Raw genomic sequence first — 24,606 nt, forward strand, 5'->3', positions numbered from 1 at the left:
TCTGGCATAAGTAGTGAACTAGTGTTCATTGTTTCAATGTCCATTTAGAAATCAGATAGCAAGGTGTAAGAAGCTGTTCCTGAATAGTATATGCCTTCAGGCTTCTGTTCCTGATGAACATTAGGGTAGAACTTTGGAACAAGGAGGAGGATGATCATTTCAGAGGCATTACGAAGCAGAATTTCTTTGGTGTACACATCACTGAAAACTGTAGCATGGATAGATGAGGCCTTTAAAAGTATGTGTCATGCCTGCCTTCATTAGGTGGCATAAAATATAAGAGCAGGGAGGTTCAAGTTCACAGTAAATTTATGGTCAACATTGCTCAGACCACAACTGAGTATTGTGTGTTGTACTCGTTGTCAGGTTAAACAATGGGTACAATTACAGTGAAGAAAGTGCTGACAGAATTCACCTGATTGTTGCCTGGTTTGCAGTGTTTCAGCAACTTGAAGAAACTGATGGGATGACTTTGTTTTCCTTAGAATGCTGAAAAGAAGCCTAATTAAAGTGTACACAAGGATAAGGAGCATTAAATAAATAGTGAGAAACTTTTTTTCTAATAGTTATTTATGAATAACAGTCATATGTTTAAAGTAAGGAGTAGAATATTTAGAGAGTTTCCAGGAAGAATGTTTATCATAGTGGCATTAAAGGGCTATTAGAAAGCATGAGAAAATGCAGAGAATAGAGGGATATGGATCATGTGCACGTAGAAGAGGTTTTGTTTTAATTTGGCATCGTGTTCAGTGCAGAAGTAGTAGGTTGAAGGGCCAGTTCCTTTTTTTTGTACTATTTGATGTCCTGGAAATATGCCAAATAGAGATGTTATTCAATATAATAGGAGAGGACCTTAATGCAATCATTCGTGCACTAAAGGTAGACAAGTTCCCTAATCCTGATGTGATGTATCCCAGGTACTGAAAGAAATGAAAAAAGTTTTAGTGTGATAATTTACCAAAATTATCTGGACTTCAGGCAGGTCCTGGCAGATTGGAAGACAATGTCACACATTTGTTTAAAAATGGATGTGGGCAAAAAGTGGCTAACTATAGGCCAATTACTTTAATATCTGAGGCTGGGAAATGCTTTAAGAAAGAATCAGTGAGACTTCTGGATAGAAGTGGTTCAATCTAAGGGCAGGTCCTGTTTGCCAAGCTGACTGGAGCATGTAATGAGTGTAGGAGAATCTGTGGAACTTGGATTACCAGAAAGTACTCATTAAGATCCTGCATGACCATTAGTTAAGGATGCATAGATTGGGAGTAAAGTATTAGCAGAGATAGAGGATTGGTTAACCATAGAAATTGGGATAAATGGGTGTATCTTTGGACAGTGGTGAGTGGAGTGCTGCAAGGGTTGGTGGTGGGCTTCACCTGTTTACTATATACCTTAATGGTTTGGAAGAGAAAACTGAGTGTAGTGAATCTGAAGTTTGATGACACCAAGTGGAAAAGCAAATTGTACAGAGGATGCAGTAAGTCTGCAGAGGGTTAAATATAGGTTAAGTGCATGGGCAAGGGTCTGGCAGATGGAGTGCAATGTTGGTAAATGTGAGGTCATCCTCTTTGGAAGGAAAGATAAAACATCAGTGAAGGATTAAAGCATGCTGTTGTGCTGAGTGTTTATGCATTGTAAAAGGTTGGTTTGCACTTGCAATAGGTTATCAAGAAGGCAAATGGAATGTTGGCCTTCATTACTTGAGGATTGAATTTAAGAGCAGAGAGGTTATGCTGTAACTGTACAGGGTACTGGTGAGGCAACACCTGGAGAGCTATATGCAGTTGGAGAAACAACGTGAAAGTTTGTAACATTGGAACAGTGAGTTGCTGGTCTCCACTCTTATTGCAGAAGTGACCCCTCTCTCCCTCACTGGAAAGAGAGAACTTGTCTGAGATACTGAATTGCAGGTTTGCGAACTGTAATTTGAACTCTGGATCAATGGACTCTTTCACGCTGCTGCATGCAATTTGGGGGGTCAGTGCTTTTATTGGAGTGGGGAAGGGGTCTTCGGGGCTTTGCTGTATGGGGTTTCTTTGTTTCATGGACTTCTGTGAAGAGGATGAATTTCAGGTGGTAAACTGTATACATACTCTGTTAAATATGGTTTGAAATGTGCTTTGAAACATTGAGGAATGATATACTGGCTTAGGAGGTAGTGCAGAAGAGGTTAATCAGGTTGATTTGGAGATGAGGGGTTTAACCTAAGAGGTGAGATCGAGTTGCTTGGGACCACACTCACTGAAATTCAGAAGACTGAGAAGGGCTGTAATTGACACGTAAATTTTTGAAGAGGATTGTTAAGATAGAAGCAGGATGGTTGCTTCCACTCATTAGTGAGACTAGAAATAGGGTACATAATCTCAAAATTCATTGGAATGGATTTAAGATGGAGATGGGGAGAAACTGCTTTTCAGAGAGTAGTGAATCTGTGGAATTTCCTACCAAGGGAAACTTTAGAGGCTACCTTATTAAATATATTTAAAACACAGGTTTCTGCATAATCAGGAATTTAGGGTCACAGGAAAATGGTCTAGAGGTGGAGCTGCGCCCATGGTCATATCAGCTATGATCTTATTGAATGCTTAACGAGCTAAATGGCTACTCCTTCTATTTATGGTTCTAATATTAATTCCATTAAGATAAAAATGATGCAGTATATTAAATGGGAATTAAATTAAAGTAAATTTTAAACTTTCTATCCCTTAGGTGACATTCATGGACAGTACACAGACCTTCTGAGGTTGTTTGAATATGGAGGGTTTCCACCTGAAGCAAACTACTTGTTCTTGGGAGATTACGTAGATCGGGGGAAGCAATCTCTAGAAACCATTTGCCTCCTCCTAGCATACAAGATCAAATACCCAGAAAACTTCTTCCTTTTGCGGGGAAATCATGAGTGCGCCAGCATCAATCGTATCTATGGGTTCTATGATGAATGTGAGTATTTGGCTAAATATAATATCTGCACATTTTATAAAGTCTGGGGAGAAGACTTCAAATAAAACAATAAATAATTTGGGGGGAGTTGTTTCTTAAAGATACTGTATATTCTGTAATGTGATTGATTCCATTTTGCAGTAAAAAAGCTTAATTTTATTTAAGTGTGTTTTAGTAGTTTTATTAAGTAATCCAAAAAAAGTTTAAATAAAACCAAGTTCAGTTGTATACTTAGCAAACAAAATTAGCAAAATTTTAGCTGTAAAAGTTCATAATGCAGCCCAAACCCCAAAAGGTAGAAAACATGGAAATGAAAGTGGGCCAGATCGTATTGGATCACCCACCAGCTGAAACCTGTCCTTACATCCTTGTATCAGGACAGGATGAGAGCCAGAAGTTCACTGGCTTTGTCCACGTGACAAGGAGACCTCAGTTGGCAATGTGAAACTCGTATGTGAAGTGGCAATTCAGGATCAAACTTGAATCACCGAAGGATGCTCAACAGTTATGGCAGGGCTTGACTACTACCACAACCTACAAGCCAGACGACATAGATGACAGCAAGGTTTCACTCCTATATGAGCTCAATGCCTTTTATGCTCATCAAATGCCTTTTAATCATCAAATCATGGAAGCACCTTCATGAGCTCCCACAGCCCCTGATGACCCTGTGATTAGACTCTGAGGCTGATGTGAGAGCAGCCTTCAAGAGAGTGAATCCACAGAAGGCATCTCGCCCAGGTGAGGTATCTGGCTTGGGTACTAAAGACCGTGCTGATCAACTGGCTGGAGTGTTCACTGTTACCTTTAACCTCTTGCTTTGGCAGTCTGAGCTCCCCCCCCCCCCCCCCCCCGCTTCAAATAGGCTTTAATTATACCGACACCCAAGAAGAACACTTATCATCCAGCAGCACTTACATCCAGTGTGATGAAGTGTTTTGAGAAGTTAGTGATGAAATGTATCAACTCCTGCCTAAGAAGTGACATGGATCTGCTCCAATTTGACTGCTATTACAACACATCAACACCAGCTGCCATTTCATTGTCTCTATACTCAACCTTGGAACATCTGAGCAACAAGGGTGCATACATCAGGATGCTCTCCAGTGACTACAGCTGAATGATACCATCCCCTCAAAAGTAATCCAGAAGCTTCAAGACTTAGGCCTTAATACCTCCTTGAGTAATTGGATCCTCAGTTTCTCCACCTGCAGATCCCGGTCAGTTTTGGTTGGCAACAACATCTGCACATTTCCCATCAGCACAGGTACATCATAAGGATGTGTGCTTAGCCCCCTGCTCTACTCACTTTATCCTCATGACTGTGAGGCTAAGCACACCTCTAACACCATAACTAAGTTTGCTGATGACGCCACTGTTGGCTGAATCAAAGGTGGTGATAAATCAACATAAAGGAGGGAGATTGAAAATCTGGCTGAATAGTGTCACAGCAACAACCTCTCACTCAATGTCATCAAGACCAAGAAGATGATTGACATCAGCAGGATGAAACCAGAGTTCCATGAGCCAGTCCTCCTCGGGATCAGATGTGGGGAGGGTCAGCAACTTTAAATTCCTCATTGTTATTTCAGAAGATAGTCCTGATAAATGCCATTACAAGAAAGCCGGGCAAGGCTTCCTCTTAAAAGTTTGTGAAGATTTGATACATTGTCCGAAACTTTGACAGACTTCTACAGATGTGCAGTGGACGGTACATTGACTGGTTGCATCATGGTCGGGTATGGAATCACCAATGCCCTTGAACAGAAATGCGTACAAAATATAGTGGATACAGCCCAGTCCGTAAGAGGTAAAGCCCTCCCCACCATTAAGCAGGAACGTTATTGCAGGGAAGTAGCATCTATCATCAGGGACATCCAGGACATACTCTCTTCTCACTGCTGCCATTAGTAAGAAGGTACAGGAGCCTCAGGATTCACACCACCAGGTCCAGGTACAGTTATTACCCCTCAACCATCAGGTTTTTGATCCAGAGGGGACAACTTCACTCGCCCCATCACTGAACTGTTCCCATTATCTAAGGACTCAGTTTCAAGGAATCTTCATCTCATGTTCTTGATGTTTATTGCTTATTGTCACATTTGCACATTTTGTTGGGTTTTTTTGCACATTGGTTGTTTGCCTTGTTATGTTGGGTGCAGTTATTCATTGTTATGTTCCTTGTATTACTGTGAATGCCCATGAGAAAATGAATCTCACTGTATTTGCTGACGTATGTATTTGATAATAAATTTACTTTGAACTGCACCCCCCCCCCCACCATCCTTTTCACTTCTGTCAACTTGCAGGGATGCTGATAGACATTTGACAGATGTGTAACTGCAGATCATTGTTGTAATTTTTAAATTGGCTCTGGGAAAAACTATTCTTCCTGTCATTCCTCAGTGCTGAGTTCCTCATCTACAATTGTGTCCCACTGTGTGATATATACTCTCTGTCACCCTGCACCTCCCATTTAGTAATAGTATCTCTGCCACACTCCACCTCCACACTGATTGTAGTCTCCATGTACTCAGCATTTCCCAGTAGGAGGTGAACCTTTTATTTTTCAATGGAATGGTATTTTTCTTGTATAGGGCTGCTAGAAAGTTTGTGAACCCTGTAGAGTTTTCTATGTTTCTGCATAAATATGACCCAAAATGTGTTCAGATCTTCATGAAAGTCCTAAAATGAGATAAAGAACCCAGTAAAATAAAACAAAAACATGATACTTGTTCAGTTACTTTTTTTTTTAAGAAAAATTATCCAATGTATTTGTTGGAAGAAGTATGTGAACCTCTGGGATAATGCCTTCTACATAAACTATTTGGAGTCGGGTGTTCCAATCAATGAGGTGAGATTAGCCGTGTGGATTGTAGAGGTGCCCTGCCCTGTATATATAAAAAAGGCACACAACGTCACTCTTCTCAAGAAAGATTGTGCACCATGCATTAATCAAAACAATTTTCAGAGGACCTTGGAAGAATTGTAGAGATGCACCAGGCTGGAGAAAGCTTCAAAAACATTTCTAAAGGTCTGAGTGTTCATCAGTCTACAGTAAGAGAAATTGTCTACAAATGGAGGAAACTCAGTACTGATACTGTTCTCCTTAGGAGTGGGCATCCTGCAAAGATCACACTGTGTAATGCTAAAGGTGGTGCGGAGAAAAAAAAACCCAAGAGTAACAGCAAAAGACCTGCAGAAATCTCCAGAACTTGTTCATGTGTCCACTGTAAGAAAAACATTGAACAAGAATGGTGTTCATGGAAGGACACAATGAAGGAAATTAAATACAAAGTACACTGCAGATGCTGTGGTCAAATCAACACGTACAAACGAGCTGGATGAACTCAGCAGGTCGGGCAACATCCGTTGAATCGAGCTGTCAACGTTTCGGGCTGAGACCCTTTGTCAGGACCTCTAAGTCTGTCCTGACGAAGGGTCTTGGCCCAAAACGTTGACAGCTCGTTTCAACGGATGCTACCCGACCTGCTGAGTTCATCCAGCTCGTTTGTACCATGAAGGAAAATACTGCTTGCCAAAAAAAAATTGTTGCACGCCAAAAAAAAAAAAAAGACCACCTGGATGTTCTGCAATGTTTCTGGGACAATGTTTTTATATATATATATATATATTTTTTTTAATGAAGGAATGACACAATACAGAATACATAATGCATTACATTTTCCTCCATTTTGGTTTTAGATCTTACCCCTAAACAAAACTCCCCTCACCCACCCTCCCCAAACATACCATGGCAGCTTATGTTTACAATACAACACTTCACAAATACAAGTACGGCCATTTCACAGCCATACCTCCACACTGCTTCAAGATGAAGGCCCACACACATCCGCAACGTATCAGATGATCCAGAATACACTCATATTACAATTCATCAACCACACTGTGAAGTAAACCATATGTGTGTTTAAAAAGGAGGCAACTTCCCAAGTACAACCAAATGCCCTCAACTAGTAGATAATTCCTTAAGACTCCCAAAATATGACAAGAAAGGTCCCCATTTCGAATAGAACTTTTTCACAGACACCCTCAGAGTGAATTTAATCTTTTATAATTTCAGAAAAAAAACATTTGCGTCCTCTAACCAAGCAGCAGCAGATGGGGGAGTGGCAGATTTCCAGACCAGCAAGATTCTCCTAAGGGCCAAAAGCGATGTAAATGTTATGATATCCAGCTGGTTTGCATTTAAACCCAAACCATCATCTGCCACACCAAATACAGCTATAAGCGGGTGAGGTCTCAGTGTCACCCCAAAACCTCACTGATAATTTTAAAAACCAGTGCCCAATAGCCATCAAGCTGAGGGCAAGGCCAAAATAAATGCACTAAACCACCCAGAGAGAAGGACAATGTGGACAGATGAGACAAAAGTTGAACATTGTGGCAGAAGTGCACATAACAATGGAGTAAAAAGTGTAGTATGGTGGAAGGAGCATCATGGTTTAGGGCTGGTTTGCGGCCTCAAGCCCAGATAGCTTGCAATCATTGAGGAAATGGTGAATTCAAAATTGTTTCAAAGACATTTTACAGGAGAATGTCAGGGTTGTAGTCCATCTCTTGAAGCTTATTGGAAGTTGGATAATGTAACAAGACAATGATCTGAAAGCCAAGAGTAAATCAACACCAGAATGGTTTAAAAGGAAGAAAATTTGTGTTTTGGAATGGCTGAGTCAAGGTCCTGCCTTAATCCTACGGAAATGTTGTGAAAGGACCTAAAGCAAGCAGTTCATGCAAGAAAGCCCACCAACATCGCAGAGTTGAAGAAGTTTTGTAAGGAGGAATGACCTAAAATTCCTCCAAGCCTACGTGCAGGACTGATTAAAAGTTACTGGAAATATTTGGTTGAAGTTATTGAGGTACAGTGGGGTCACACCAGTTACTGAAAGCAAAGGTTCACATACTTTTTCCAAGAAATACATTTAGTATTGGATCAATTTTTAAATAAACAAGTATAATGCTTTTTACTTATTGAATTGGGTTAGCTTTATCTAGTTTTATGACATGTGTGAAGAACTGACCATACTTTAGGTCGTATGTATGCAGAAAGTTCTGTAGGGTTCGCAAACTTTCTAGCCCCACTGTACCTACTGTTCGGTGTTATTCTTGCTCTCCGTATCTTGTGCTTCGTGTCCATGGTACTGCTGTTTTGATCTACCACTCGATACCTTCCATTCTTCTTCATCTTATTTCAAAATACCAGTTTTCATTCTTCCTCCTCTCCCCCCCCCCCATTATCCCATTAGCACAACTAATTCTGAAACTACTTAAGTGTGCAACATCTCTTCCCTCCCCCACCCCAACTTCAGTATTGCGCATTTCTCTCCTCCTCCTCCCTACTTTGCTATCCTTTGCTCCTGTTTGGGCAAATACAGGCATGTGAAGAGTTGATCCTGTCAAACATGAACGCATCAATCGGTACCCATCCCTTCTTTCACTGAAGTATTAACTCTTAATTGGAGTACTTTTTAAGTCAACGTTGGCATACTCTTAATTTGTCATTTATTTTCTGTATTAGGATAGTTTGTATCAATACAATTTTTTTTGTTGGCTAACGTGCAATGTTTTGGTTGTGTGCATTTCAAGCTCTCTGTAAACCACATGCGTCAGAATATAACCTTTCCATATTAAGCTCTTGATCTATCTGTAGACACTCCTTTTCAGCCCCCTTGGATGCACAGCCCTATCAGCGGAGATTTGGAAGCGAGCCATTCGGTTCCTCTCTCTTCCCATGACATTTAATGTAACGAAATGTCATGGGAAGAAAGAGGAACCATATGGCTAGCTTCCAAATCTCCGCTGAAAGGGCTATGCATCCAGTTGCTTTGAGTTATATCAGTGCTTCAAGTTGTCTGCTCCCTTCTACATTACCCTGTGCCTTCCCTGTACCCTGTGAAGAATGATCTTCACCATTGGGTAACTTGGGAAAATTGATTCAAAAAGAACTACCTGGTTTCAATCTATGTCATTTTTATTTTTTCACAACTTTGCTAGTTGACTTTTTACAATCCTGCATCTATCGTCTTTTAAAGTTCTAGAGTACTTTCATTCCACCGTCCTTTCAAGTAGTTCATTCCAGAGTTTAACACACCTTTTATGAAGAAAATCTTGTTTCCTCCATAATTCTTTAGTTTGTTTACCTTTTCATTATTTTTCCCCATTTCCATTTTGAAAAACCTACATCTTGAATAACTTGTCTGTGCTTAAACTTCTCTGCTCTTTGGGAACAAAATTCAAGGTTTTCCTAACTCTAGATCAACAGCATCTCAGCTGCAGTAGCTATCACCCAGTTAAACCAACTGTACTTTCTGCAGAGCTTAATATCCTCCTCATAGTTCAGTGGGGACAGTACCCTGGCTGGTGTATAATAAATAATTTGTAGATGTTTGGCATGACTTCCTTGCCTTGTATTTAACTCCTTATTTTAAAAGTCCAATATTCCAACCACTGACTAATCGTCTGCAAGAATTTGAGACAATACTCATTATAGTATCTTTAATTTGTGCTGCTATTCCGTATTTTCCCCCCAAAATTTTGTTACTTCTCACTTATAAACACTAAATTACATTTGTAGTGTGCTTGTTGTATCACATGGCTACCTGAAACCTGTTCATTCTTTACAAACTTTACTGAGTTTTCTGTACCAACTTTAAAATTGTTCTCCCAATACATTCTCTCAATACATTCTCCCAATACATTCTCTCTTGCTACTGACACCAAGAGAAATTATTGCTTTAATTTCTTCTGTCAGGAAAATATCTGTTAGCTCTTGTCAAAAACTGAACTAAAATCTTTCTAAGGTAACCAGTCGGCTTTCTCTTAAGACCATGGACTAAGAGTAATGAATGGGGTTGTTTTCATCATGGCTGGTAGGGATATGGGCTGTGGAGAAGTCTTTAAAGTTGTCCTAATATTAATGATTTAATATCCCAAACTGTTCTATTATTTGCATAGGCAAGAGACGTTTTAATATCAAACTCTGGAAGACATTTACAGACTGCTTCAACTGTCTTCCGATTGCAGCCATTGTGGATGAAAAAATTTTCTGTTGTCATGGGGGTGAGTTTCCAGCTTTGCCTTTTAATTCAATTTTCAGATGTGCCTTGTGTTAACTGTGAAATCAAACCATTTTAATTTGTCTTGGATATCTCTTTGCAGTAGTGAAATTAAGCATGCATAGCTATTGGTGAGGATTAGGAGTTTATCCCCGTAGGGACAAGAAGGCCATTTAGTTGTAGCTTCTACTATCTTGGTTCCTAATTCAGCTTTCATATTGACAAATGTGTGGAATATTAGTGCTATGCAATTAATTTTGTTTAGACTTTCTCTAATTAAAACTCAGTTGGATAGAAGTTCAGGTTTATCCCATTTAAATGCTTGAGTCGTTGAACAAAAATCTTAAGTAATGAGGGGAAACGTGGTTGAGTAAATTGCAACAGCAAAACTAACTGGAAATATTGAACTATATATAGGTATTCAGTTACAGCCAAACTGTAACTTAAGCAACCTTGTTAAATTATTGCTGAGGGATTTTGTTTGCATGACTGCAGTATATGTATGTGTGGTTTGCTTTATCCAACTGTTTAGATCTAGGTCAAGGTATTACAGAAAGAAAATGGTTAGCGAACTGAAACAAGAGTTGCTCAAATTTGCACTGAATCCAGATATTGGGCATTTTTTTCTCAGAAAATAGTTGAGCAATTTTAGGCAATCTCAATCAACAGATAATCTATGTAACAGTGATAACTAATATTGTGTTTTATGGATGCATTTTATCTTGTCTGCTTAAGAAATAAATCCTAGCAATGGGCAAGATTAATTGAATGGAAAATTATTGGTTATAGATATGCCATTTATGATTGTCAGTAATTATGGCGAACAGTTTAGATTTTTAAGTGTTTTTGACAGATGATAACGGACAGTGTTGTGTGCCAGTGAGTTAAATGTCTGAGTTTTTGAACCATATTACTGTATAATTTCTAGACATTGTATTTATGTATCTTTGAATATGAGTTATTAACTGCATATTAAAGCAATTGACAGTGTTTGGACTGTTGAAAACAAAGTAGGAGCAGTAGGAGGCCGTGATTAGAATGGGGAGGTCTCTAAATTTGTAGTACTAGATTGAAATCTGGTTCAGAGACTTCACTGAATTGTTGATTTTGTACAGCAAAATGTTATGTCTTTGCTCAAGGGACCTCCTTTGACACTATATTCTGTGATTTTCCTTTCTACAGGGCTGTCACCAGATTTGCAATCAATGGAACAGATTCGCAGAATCATGAGACCAACAGATGTTCCTGATACAGGTAGAGGACATCACTTGAACCAATTCCATTAATATTGTCACACACAAAATGCTGGTGGAACACAGCAGGCCAGGAAGCATCCATAAGGAGAAGCACTGTCGACATTTCAGGCTGAGACCCTTCATCCTGAAATGTTGACAGTGCTTCTCCTTATAGATGCTGCCTGGCCTGCTGTGTTCCACCAGCATTTTGTGTGTGTTGTTTGAATTTCCAGCATCTGCAGATTTCCTCGTGTTTACTCATTAATATTGTGTGGTTTTGATGGTTGAAAACCAAAATTACAGCTCAGCTATAAGTCGTAGGCTAGTTCTAGTCAGAATTAAATTAACAAATATGTTTGTGTAATGTTCGCAGAAATGGGTTTAATAGATCAGCAGATTAATTGCTTACATCTTTAATGTGACTATGAGATTATAAATCAGTGTCTTTGTCAGCAATTTTTGCTTGCTATATAATTTAGATTAGGCTCTATTTTCAGCATTATGAAAAGTGTACCATTTAATAACCACTTCCCACTCTATTTAAAATCACTCCCCCTCTCCATTCAGTCCTAATGCTGGGTTTTGATCTGCATGCTAATTCCTTTCCTTCCCAGGAATGCTGAATTCCTCCAGCAGATTGTTGCTCAAGATTCCAGCCTCTGCATTCTTATCTCCATTCAATAAAATGGACTACTTTCACTTTCATTAAAATGTTCAAATTAAAGCTTTTCTCTAATAAAACTTTGAAGTAATTTGTCCAGATTTAAAAAATGCTTTGGCACATTTTTGTCGTATTTAGCCTCAGTCTTTTTTTTTCTAGTTTTTATTAAGTAACCTTACACCATCACCTGTAGTTTTGCATTTTAAAGCTGGTGTTCATGTAATGATTATTTATCTCCCTGGCTAAGATTAAGGTTGGGCTTAACACTCTCCTAACTTACTAAAATCAACTCAAACTAAAATTTCATCGTCTTCGGATATGGTGTGAACTAGTTGTAATCAAAGCCATGTATTTGGAAGTCGGTGCCACCTTGTAAAATCATTATGGGGTTTTGAGTAGTATAGGAACAGTTACATTACACTGAGAAACAACCTTTTACGACTCCTAGATATTTAAAAAAAAAGTTAGAAATTTAAGTAGACAGGAAGTAAAATATTACAGAAGCTGGAAATGTGAAGTAAAATCAGATAAAGCTGGAAATACTCAGTAAGTCAGTATCTGGGCAAGGAGAAACAAAGCTAACATGCAAAGTCTGAAAAGTTATTAACCTGAAACTACTTCATTTCCTGTTTCTGCAAATGCTGCCTGATCTCAAAGCATTTTATTTAAATATAATCACTAGTAACCTGCATGAAATGCATCAGCTAGTTTGCAAAAGTCCTCCAAATGCTGTACAGTAATGACCTATTAACGGAAGACTGTATATTTCAAATCTCTTGCTTCAGAGTGCCTCTTGAATCCACTGTGATACTGAAATATTTGCGACAGTCTGAAAGTGACTACATTATGACAGTGTTTGCAGCATTGCAGTTTTGACATCAGTAGGACCTGGTTTCACTGTAAAATCATTGCATGTTTGATGGCCTTTACATGAACCACTTAAGAGGAGTGCAATTGAAATCTCATACATATAAATTCTCTTGCCATTTAGTGCACTCCTAATTGGCAGGAAAACAAAAGCATAATAAGTATCCATAACTGGGTGTCTTGTATCAATTCAGGGCCACTACCAGTTATAACTAGCAGCCAATCTCTCATTTCTGTCAATATTTTTGATCAATAAGGATGTGTGGTTGTGGCTTCTATGAAATCAAACTAATCGGTCCTATGTTAATATAAGGTATTTTGCAATCTGCTCTAAGGAAAGTGCTCTGTTTTAAATTAATCTTGGGTTGGTTTGTCTCTGGGTTTTGAAGCAAGCCACTATGCACATGTATAATCATGATTTTTCATCAACTCCCAAGAAGCAAGTATTAGCTCTGAACAGAAAATGGAGAAATGATACACAGAGAATTCTCTGAAAATAAAAAAAAAGATTACTTGATGTAAAGGTATCGACATGTTTTCACTGAATCTGAACAAAAAAATTCTGCTTGGGGAACAACAAATCACTTGATGACTAAAAAAGGTCTTAAAAGGCAGCCTCCCTCTCCTGTGTTACTTGCTTTCTGGTATGCAATGGTCATTAAGTCATGTTACTGTTCGAGCCTGCTTTTTTGGAATTGATGTTTAAAAATTCTTATGGTTAACATCATTTACCAGTAGCCTGCTAGTAGTTCCAACTGTCTGTACTGTACAGAGTACATGGGTTTCCCATTTAGGGTGGGGGGAGAAAAAGGTCAGATTACACTGCAGGAATTCATCCAAGGAATGAGATCATTGAGAAACACAGGCAGCCCAAACAATCTCATTTGCACCATGGAAACGTTCATTACTGTCCTTTGTCAGTTTTTTAATAAAACATTGTACAGCGACAGCAGAGCACTAACATGTTGGGCAGTATTTTCTGCAGCTGACAGAATTTCACCACATTAATCGACGGTGAACAAAATTGATACAAAACTGAATTTAGTATAGTTATCAAATCTCAATTGAAACTGAAAAACAGCCTTCAGGCCAATAACTTGTAAAATAAACTTCGAACGTTCAGGAAACTTGGGGCCAGGAGTTAGTTTTTTAAAATATTAATCTGCTGGAAGTCTTGACATCTGGTGCTTTGTTCCCTCCCTCCTTGCATCCAAATAGATCTGACTCTGCAGTGTTTAAGATTATCTTTGGGACAAGAGAATGTGTAAAGAAAGTCAGTAAGTATGGTAGTTTCCTGTTGTGACAGGATGTGAGGCTAACCTCTTGCCTTTCACCCATCTGACGTCCCAACAAATTCTTAATATTAAAATTTGACATTCTGACTAGAAGCCAGTGATACCTTTTTTTGTTTTTGAGAAGGTGGGCAGTGAACTACCTCCTTGAACTATTGCATTCTACTCTCACACTGCAGTTGGCTAGGATTTAAAGCCACAAGTGACGAGGACCAACAATATATAGAAGTTCAAAACTTCAAATTAAATTTGTTATCAGAGTACGTACAGTACTATGCAAAAGTCAGGCACATGTATACCTATCTCACATTCTCACATACACTAGTTAGGGTGCATAAGATCTTTGCACGATACTGTATTTGTTAATGTGGAGTGAAGAGCGAGTTTGTAAATCTGATGGGAGCAAAGGATGTTGGGAATGGTGAGGGTGGAGTTCCACAGAAGGGTGTGGAACAAGTGGCAGAGAAGGAGTGCTAAGCTTGGGGGTGGCGCAGGTTTAGATACACCCAACACTGAGACACCAGGCAAGATCATTTGATTCTGAACAATTGGTTTATTGATCATTACAGAATGTCTGTATGGTGCTTCCTGCTCCCTCCCCTCCCCTCTCCTTTCCATTTTTCCCAACTATGATTCTCCTCTCCCTGCCCCTTTCCCATTCTCAGTCCACCATAGAGACTCGTATCAGATTCGGGTTTATCATCACTCACATGTCATGAAATTCTTTTTTGTGCCAGAGGTAGTGTGCAATACATAAAATCACTTCAGTTCTATGCAAATGTTACCGCACCCTAGTTATATATGTATATGTGCCTAAGCCGTTTGCACAGTATTGTATACATTATCATAGACTACCTTGAGATTCATTTCTTGCAGGCATTTACAGAAAAATAAAGAAATACAATAGAATGTATGAAAACAATTTGCATAAAGACTGACAAACAGTGTGCAAAAGACAAATTGTGCACATAAAAACTGAGTTGTAGAGTCCTTGAAAGTGAGACTTTTAAGTTGGGGAATCAGTTCGAAGTTGTGAATGAAGTTATCCACGCTGGTTCAAGAGCTTGATGGTTGTAGGGTAATAACTGTTCATGAACCCAGTGGGGTGAGACCTAATGTTTTTGGGACTCCTGGCCAATGGCAGTAGTGAGAAGAGAGCAGAGCCTGGATGTGTTTGGTGATTGATGCTGCGTACCTGTGGCAGTATTCCATGTAAATGTGCTCTGTGGTGGACCATTTTCTATTAATGTTTCCATTCCTCGGCATTGAGATTACTAGACCAGGCAGTGATGCAACCAGTAAAAACACACTCCACTGTGAATTTATAGAGTCTGTTGAAGTTTTTACTGACATTTCAAAACTATGCAAGCTTCTAAGAGAGTAGTAGCATTGTTGTTCCTTCTTTGTGATGGCACTTACATGCTGGTTCTCTGATTAATGTCAAGGAATTTAAAGCTATTGACTCTCTCCACCCCCGACTCCTTAATGAGGGTTGGCTATTGGACCTCCAGATTTTTCTACCTGCAGTTGATAATTAGCTCTTTGGCTTTGCTGATGTTGATTGGGAGGTGGTCGTGGTTGTGGCAGCATTCAGCCAGATTTTCAGTTGCCTGCCTTTATACTAATTTGTCACCACATTTGATTTAACCAGCAGCAGTGGTGTCGTCAGCAAGCTTAAATACGGCATTGATGCTGTACTTAGCCACATGATCATAGGTATAAAACGGTGAATGCCAAGGGCTAAGTACACAGCCTTGTGGTGCTCATTCACGGTGAATGTGGAGGAGAGTGCTATATACAGGTTTCCCCTGCTATCCGAAGGTACAGCGTTCCCATGAAACCGTTCGTAAGCCGAAATGTCGTAAAGCAAAGAAGCAATTACTATTAATTTATATGAGAAAAATTTTTGAGCGTTCCCAGACCCAAAAGAATAACCTACCAAATCATACCAAATAACACAAAACCTAAAATAACTCAGAACATATAGTAAAAGCAGGAATGATATGATAAGGAGAAGCACTGTCGACGTTTCGAGCTGAGACGAACTCCTGATGAAGGGTCTCGGCCTGAAATGTCGACAATGCTTCTCCTTATAGATTCTGCCTGGCCTGCTGTGTTCCACCAGCATTTTGTGTGTGTTGTTTTAAAGTGGGCATCTTTTTTTCATAACAGCAAAAATCCTCTTTCGATCAACAAAGACAGGTCCTAATGTAGGACTTCCAAAACAGCGAGGTGTCATAAAGCAAACGTTTGAAAAACGGGGGCCACCTGTACACAGGATAGCATGTATCTTGGAGTGTGACCAATAGATGGCAATATTCCTGTGTCTACTCCCTTAGTCCTTGCTGGTAAAGGTTTAGTGAAGCTGTCGGAGTACTCAAATGTGGTCCATAGAAGAGGGAAGTCATTCAAAACACTCTAATCTTGTTAAGTAAGGGAGCATCAATTTCCCCTTCTGCCTTCTCTCTTTTGAAATGTAAAAATGCAAAGACCTTGGCAACAGAGCTGAAATTAAGTAATCTGGATATTTTACACACACATACTTATGTTTTCAGTATCCTAATCTATGGCAAGTTTTTCATTTGTTTTAAACCTGTCTATAATACAGCTAATGCTGTTCTGGCTGTACAGTCCTTTGTGCTTGGAATTAACATGAAGATGCAGAATTTCTCCAGTTTAGCTGAAATAGATTAGATGCGGCAGTGCATTGCCCTACAAAAGGTGAAACTCATTTACACTTTTTCTTGACATGTTAACTCTCTAGGCTTGCTTTGTGACTTGCTGTGGTCAGATCCTGACAAAGACGTTCAAGGTTGGGGTGAGAATGATCGTGGCGTCTCTTTCACCTTTGGAGCTGATGTAGTCAGCAAATTTCTGAACCGGCATGATTTGGATTTAATCTGTCGTGCCCATCAGGTAAAAAGAAAAAATCACGTTAAAAAAGATGTATTCTGCGTAAAGCATTTGTGTACTAGCAGCCATGAAACAATCTTGCTGATCATTAGAAAATTATTTTTCTGAGTTGGATAAAATTATCCTGAATCTTCAAACCCTCAAATTTTTATCAGGTTTCACAAGCCAAGCGTGTTAAATTGCTGCTCTATGTATTTTTTTTTACTTTTTGGGACCTTTCCTGTATTTTACAGCAGAATAGTGAAGAGGTGGGAGGGAGATATACATATGTGTACATGGGTTCCCAGCTTTGAAGATTTTGTGACTTCACTAATTATATATAGGTCAAAAGGTGTGGTAGGCTTTCTATTCCTTGTGCAATGCTTTCATAAAACTGCTGTTGGTTTAGGGGATCACTTTGCAATGTGGATTGAACATACACTAATACTTCCCCTACTTTGAAGATTAAAATTTTGCTCATAGTAAGATTTCTGTTTTTCAGGTTGTTGAAGATGGTTACGAATTCTTTGCTAAACGCCAGCTGGTTACTTTGTTTTCTGCTCCAAACTACTGTGGAGAGTTTGATAATGCCGGAGGAATGATGAGTGTTGACGAAACATTAATGTGTTCCTTTCAGGTACATGTATTAACTGGACTTTGTTTTGGTAGCATGAAGCTCTTAATATTTGATTTGAATAGCACAATATATGTGTTATCTCCATTCAGTTAACTATTGCCTTTTTGTTGTTTACCAATGGCCCCAAGAATAAAGTTCAAAGTAAACTTGGAACAATTTTCTGCAGCCCACTGAAATTCGGCGATGATCACTGGTGCCATCTTGCAATTTTAGTATCTAATTGGTTGCCTCCCAGACCCATCTTAAGGAGTCTCAGATTCTTTATAACACTAAGACTCGTTGAACATTCTGGGAGCCACTGTTACACAACAAACAGGTAATGGTGAAATCCATGTAGGTAGTTCTGATATTAAAGCTAATCATTAGTATCCCTAAGCAAATGAACTTTAGCGGTCTCTGATATTCACACTTGCAGTCCAGTAGTAGTAGGAGCTCTTCTCCCCTGTAATGTGTAGTAATGATTAAACAGAGCCGACATAATGATTAGATAGAAATTTAAGGTACCTATTCTGTCCTTGCATCCACTTCTCTCTTTTTTTCTTTCTGCCACTCAGCTAAACAAATATTTTTAGCACATAAGCAGGCATCCCGACTCATCTAGTACATTAGTTCCAAGGGCAAGACTGACAGTCAGGGAACCTTGACTGATGAGGCAAGTGGAGGTCATTTAGAAAATGGAGATGTATGTCGGGTATAAGTAGGTGGATTCAAGCAAAACCTTTAAGTATGAAAGGTGTATGAGTATACTTGAGAAAGGAATGGTGGAGAATGGGACATGGGGAGGTGGGGGAGAGACACTAGTTTCTTTGGCACTTAAGGTAAAGAGCATAGGGATACCTAGTGTGAGAATAGGTGCCCTTATAGATCAATACGGTAGTCTGTGGAGCCACAGGAAGAGGCAAAGTATTAAATGCTGCTTGTCTGCATTTACTACAATCATCATGGAAGCTTGTGAATTCAAAGAAGATTACAGAAGAGGTGGTGTTGGTAGTCTTGAAGTGTATAAAGGTGGATAAATCACTGGGGCACTGTACATTGTATGTGTATACTAGGACATTGTGGGAAGCAAGGAAGGTTGCTGGGACTCTAGCAGAGATTTAGGTGTCTCCGTTAGCCGTGGGTGAAATACCATAACTGGAGAGTAGTTAATGGTGTGGCTTTGTTTAAAAAGGAAAAGAGCAAGCCAAGAAACTACAGGGAGCCTAACATCTGTGACAGAACAATTGGAGGGTATTCTGAGATAGGGGATCTACCCTGCTTTAAAAAGGTGAGGATTAGTGGTGGGTCAGCATGGCTTTGTGTGGGGGAAATTGAGTCTTACATATTTAATTGTTTTTTTTGAAGAGGTGACATGAGGATTAATGAATGCAGAGTAGTAGAATTGTCTACTTAGTCTTTAGCAAGGCTTTTGATAAGGTTCTATGTAGTAGATGATCTGGAGGTTTAGGTAGCTAATTGCATACAAAATTGGCTTGGTGGTATGAATCAGTGTGCGATTGTGGAGGGTTGATTTTCAAGTTGGAAACCTGTGAACAGTGGTGTGTGGCAGAGATCTTTGCCAGGTGCCCTGCTACTTGCCATAGACAAAATAGTGGCATAGTGGGCAGTGAAGAAAATTATCTAAGGCTGCAACAGGATTTAAATTAACCGGGAAACGAGGCAAAGGATTAGCAGCTGGAATTTAACCAAGTGCAAAGTGTATTTTGGGACGCTAGACTAGGGTGGGATATGCACAGTGAATGTCAGGGCCATGGGGAGTCTTGTAGAATAGACACCAAAGAGTACAACAATGTTTTCGTAAAAGTGGTGTCATTATGACAATGGTCAGTTGGAATTTTACGTACAGGAGTAGAGATGTTGGGTTATTGGTGAGTCTGCAGCTGGAGTATGTTTGCAGTTCTGACCAGGATGGAATAGGAAAGATGTGACTTAGCCAGAGAGGGTGCATAAATGCTAGGGCTGAAGGACCTTGAGTAATGAGATGATTAGCTGGGACTGTTCCAAAGCAGCAAAAGTGCTAGTTGGTGACATTAGAGGGGTTTATATAATCATTGAAGAGTATAAATAAGGTGGATGGTCAGATTTTCCCCCCCCCCCAAGGAAAGGGGACTAAAACTAGAGGAAATTGGTTGAAGTCTAAGATGAGAGGGGAAAGATTTAAAGGATATCTGAGGGACAAGTTTTCTAGACAAAAGTGGGTACATGGAATGAGCTGTAAGTGGTTTCTGTAAGACAGGTTTCTGGACAGCAGTAGGACATAGTCCCAATTGCCTTCATTTTGCCTATCACAGGTAAGGTACTTTGGATGCATGGTTGAAGGACCTCTTTCAGTTGTATGTAACTCTGATGTTTTATCTCATCTTACCAACACTTCCTTTTGTTCTATTTGGCCTCAATGCTTAACTAGCTTCCCTGTAAATGCATCTCTGCTACCTGCGGATTATCTAGTTAGCTATAGTTTTGTGCCCTGTAGCCATAGATATTGTGCCATTTTACAGCTACAAGTTATAATTTTTTACCTACCTTCCATTTCTTCATAATTTTAAGTGCATTTACCAAATCACTGTATATTTATAGCATGGAAGGAGACCAATTGGCCCATATCCACACTTCTAATGTGACGATGACTTATATTTTTTTATAAAGAAACGCTTGAATTTACATTTCCCACGTTCTGGAAAACATCCAAAGAAATTTGTGCTTCCTCTTGCTGTTGCCACAGCATCCTATGGTTTGCTCACCAACACTGAACTGAAACTTTTTTAAATGTTTCAACTGTCTTACACCATTCTACATTTTAAACTTTTGTTCTACATCTCTTGGCACCCTATGTGTATTTGGCAATGAGGAGAGTGAGTTTATTAATCTGGCGAGAGCAAAAGATGTTGGGAATGGCAAGGGTGGAGTGCTGTGGCAGGGGTGTGGGACAGGTGGCAGAAAAGGAGCGCCAGGGGCAGGAGAAGTGGGGTGGGTGCAGAAACACCCAGCCCTGAGACACCAGGCAAGGTCACTTGATTCCAAGCAACTGCTTTATTGATCATTATAGAATGTGTCTCTGGTGTTTCTGCTCCCTTCTCTCTCCCTGCCCACTTCCCACTCCCAGTCCATAGTTGAGACCCATATCAGAATCAGGTTTATCATTATTCACATGTCATGATACCTTTATAGCAGCAGCAGCAATACATAATATTACTATACTGTGCAAAGGTCTTGGGTACCCCAATAGATGGATGGACGGACAGACAGCTAGAAGACTTTAGCACAGTACTGTTTAAGCATTATTTGGATAGCATTAGAATGTAGCACTGAGGTAGAAAATCATCCATGATCTGGAATCATTCTGCAGGCTTAAGAAGCATGAGCTCCTGTTTCTCCTTTCTTATGATTGTATGATAGTAGTTTGTTTTGTCCTTTTCTCATGTCTTGTGAACTGACTGCTGCAAATCCTTTCACCTTTCATCAGTTTCCATCGCTTACTATATTTTAAAATGGCAAAATGTATAACATCACGCTTACTGGCACTGGAGTTATTGGCTGTATCTTCCTGTTTGTTCATCAAATTTGACACCACCTCCATTAAGCTTTGCAGGAATATCAACAATTGAAGCAGTCCCAACACAGAAGCCTTAGAAATCCCAAGGCAAACATGTCTCTTAATGGCGAAAAAGTGTACCTTGGAAGACCAGCTGTAAATGTGCTTGGGTTGTATGATTAGTATTTTGAGTTCATCTGCATCACTTATCAATGTACTGCTTCTCACTACTGAATTTTTAGAACTTAATTTAGTTTTTTAATATCTACTATAAGCCTACAGACTCTCACAGCTACCTGGACTATTCCTCTTCCCACCCTGTCTCTTTCAAAAATGCTATCCCCTTCTCACAATTCCTCCGCATCTGCTCTCAGGATGAAGCTTTTCATTCCAGGATGAAGGAGATGTCTTTTTTAAACAAAAGGAGTTCCTTTCTTTCACCATCAACTCTGCTCTCAAACGCATCTCTCCCATTTCCTGCACATCTGCCCTCACCCCATCCGTCCGCCACCCCACTCGGGATAGGGTTCCCCTTGTCTTCACCCCTACCACCCCACCAGCCTCCAGGTCCAACGTATAATTCTCCGTAACTTCCGCCACCTCCAATGGGATCCCACATCTTTCCCTCCCCCCCCCCCCCCCCCATCCCTTCCCATTGATCTCCCTCCTTGCACTTATCTTTGTAAGCAGAACAAGTGCTACACCTGCCCTTGCTCTTCCTCCCTCACCACCATTCATGGCCTTCCAGGTGAGGCGACACTTCACCTGTGAGTTGGCTGGTGTGGTATACTGTGTCCGGTGCTCTCGGTGTGGCCTTTTATATATTGGTGAGACCCGACGCAGACTGGGAGACCATTTCGCTGAACACCTACGCTCGGTCCACCAGAGAAAGCAGGATCTCCCAGTGGCCACACATTTGAATTCCACGTCCCATTCCCATTCGGATATGTCTATCCATGGCCTCCTCTACTGTCAAGATGAATCCACACTCAGGTTGGAGGAACACCTTGTAAACCGGCTGGGTAGCCTCCAACCTGATGGCATGAACATTGACTTCTAACTTCCGTTAATACCGCTCCTCCCCTTCTTACCCCATCCCTGACATATTTAGTTGTTTGTTTATTTCTCTCTCTGCCTATCACCCTGCCTGTTCTCCATCTCCCTCCGGTGCTCCCCCCCCCCCCCCCCCCCGCCTTCTTTCTCCCGAGGCCTCCCGTCCCATGATCCTTTCCCTTCTCCAGCTCTGTGTCACTTTCGCCAATCATTTTTCCAGCTCCTAGCTTCATCCCACCTCCTCCGGTCTTCTCCTATCATTTCACATTTCCTCCTGCCCCCACTACTTTCAAATCTCTTAGTATCTTTCCTTTCAGTTAGTCCTGATGAAGGGTCTCGGCCCAAAACTTCGACAGTGCTTCTCCTTATAGATGCTGCCTGGCCTGCTGCATTCCACCAGCATTTTGTGTGTGTTGCTTTGGTTTTTAATGATCATTTTAGGTCACCTGAAGCCTGGTACACTTTTTTGTAGAATTTTTTTTGTTCTGAAGCTGCTGTACTTGGGGTTGATACTGAACATGCCATTTGCTCTGAAGTCTCACATTTTAGTTTTTCATTTGCTTAACATACACTTTGTATTTCAGATTCTGAAACCCTCTGAAAAGAAAGCGAAATACCAGTATGGTGGTCTGAACTCTGGTCGCCCTGTTACACCCCCTCGCACGGCAAACCCTCCCAAGAAGAGGTGAATAGCAAGGACAGCACCAAACACCTTATCATTTGTACACAGAGAAAGCTACGAGTATACCAGTTCATATACTAATGTGTGTAACCTGTAGGCACTGTTCAACCATCTGCTACTGTCTGTCTTTGTGAGCCTCAATGCTTGTAAAAAGAAAAGTCTTTTTGAAAAAATGTTTTCCAGTAAATGCGCAGGTGTGGCATATTGTAATGTAAATCAATGTAGTACCGGTAACCAGTGCATATTGTTAATACTTTGGGCTGGGATGAAGGTTAACAAATCTAAGACTGGGATAAAAGCTTCCTTTCAACCTTAAAGCTGTCTCTAGCTTAATCCTTGAAATCTACGGCAAAATTAATTTTGCTATTTGGGATTTGTTTATTTATTTCTGAAGTGTGTATCTGTAGATACAGATCTGGTACAAGCACCATCAATATTTGTTGAAGGAGCTACAATCTGTGAAGCTCCATTACAGTACTACAGTTGTCAATACAGATTACTGGTACTTGGGGTGCCTCCTGTTGGCATTACCCAGTGCTATCATATACAACAATGCCAGCCTGAAATGCATACTAATTGAATGCCCTTGTTGTAATCCACTTGTTTTGATTGTACTTGCTTTGTTTGCTAGCTTTTTATAGAGGCATTTATTTCTCTTGTGATTCTCCAAACAGACCTACATCTAATCTATATGGTACTTATTTATGAAGACAAAGTGGGACTGGGACAGAATTTGAGTGATGAACATAGTAATTTTAATATTACTTCCTACGAAACTATTTTTCAAGTGTTTATTTTTGCAGAGGTTAAAACCAGAGGAAGCTTCAAGGTAGTAATCAATTTTTCCTCAGCTTTAGGCCTTATTAATCTATTATAGTTTTGTGTAGGGCTGCGTGGGGCTTGTGTGCTCCCATGTTGTTGACATCAGGCACATGATACTAGTTGGTATCTGAACAGCGGCATCTAACGTTGTGTCATTAGTAATGGCCCTTGACCAAAAATTAACCAAGGATTCTAATTCTCGATTGTGTTTTTACTTTTCAAAATTCTCAAGTTTCAATCCCAGTCTTGTGAATTTACATTGCTTGAAAGTCTTGGGTGGTCAGGGGAGGGTGGGATCAATGATCTTTATCATGATTGGAGCGGCAGAAAATTTGAATGTGCACACTACATAGTCTAAAGATCTGTTTTTTTTAAGACCACAGTAGCATGATTTCTTCATAGATATAGAAGCCCTTGTTTTCATGACTTTGTGTTTGAATATTCTGAAGACTGAATCTGTAGCTTTCCAAAGGCAAAATCTGGAGTGCGCCGTCTTTGAGGGCCAGTCCCTTGGTTCTGTAAATCTGTTATAATGAAGCCTAAGGGCATTATTCTGTTAAGATCATTTTGTTAAAGATGCCCTATTTCTGTTGTTTTCAATACAATCTTATACCTGATGCAATGATTTTGTTTCATTTCTCTTCTGAATATTGTAGTTTCATCCTTTGGCACTGTCACAGTTTCCCAACTAAATATCTGAAAAAAATATAATTCTGAATCTGTGTTTGCAACTGGTAAAAGGTGAGTTATTCTCCCAACAGCTCTGCATTCTCACGTCATGCCATCCTTTCGGGCTTCACAGTGGCACTCTTTGTCAAACCACTGCCTGTGGATCTGATACTTGGCTTCCATTCCTGACCTTGAGTGCTGTCTGTGCAGTTTGCACATTCTCCTAAAGACTTGTGAATTGAAAGGGT

The 24,606-nt window shown here is 39.9% G+C and overlaps 1 protein-coding gene across 1 annotated transcript in view; it reads left to right on the forward strand.

Moving 5' to 3' along the window:
- Positions 1-24,306, forward strand: part of ppp1cb (protein phosphatase 1, catalytic subunit, beta isozyme) — a 115,212-nt gene extending 90,906 nt beyond the window's left edge. The window contains exons 3-8 of the mRNA XM_059982828.1: positions 2,710-2,940; positions 9,916-10,020; positions 11,199-11,270; positions 16,836-16,987; positions 17,466-17,600; positions 22,770-24,306. Coding sequence (XP_059838811.1) covers positions 2,710-2,940; positions 9,916-10,020; positions 11,199-11,270; positions 16,836-16,987; positions 17,466-17,600; positions 22,770-22,874 — 800 coding nt within the window. The 3' untranslated portion in view covers positions 22,875-24,306. The remainder of the gene's footprint in view (positions 1-2,709; positions 2,941-9,915; positions 10,021-11,198; positions 11,271-16,835; positions 16,988-17,465; positions 17,601-22,769) is intronic.
- Positions 24,307-24,606: the final 300 nt, after the last annotated feature.

Source organism: Hypanus sabinus, chromosome 10, assembly GCF_030144855.1.
Source record: "Hypanus sabinus isolate sHypSab1 chromosome 10, sHypSab1.hap1, whole genome shotgun sequence".
Taxonomy (NCBI): Eukaryota; Metazoa; Chordata; class Chondrichthyes; order Myliobatiformes; family Dasyatidae; genus Hypanus; species Hypanus sabinus.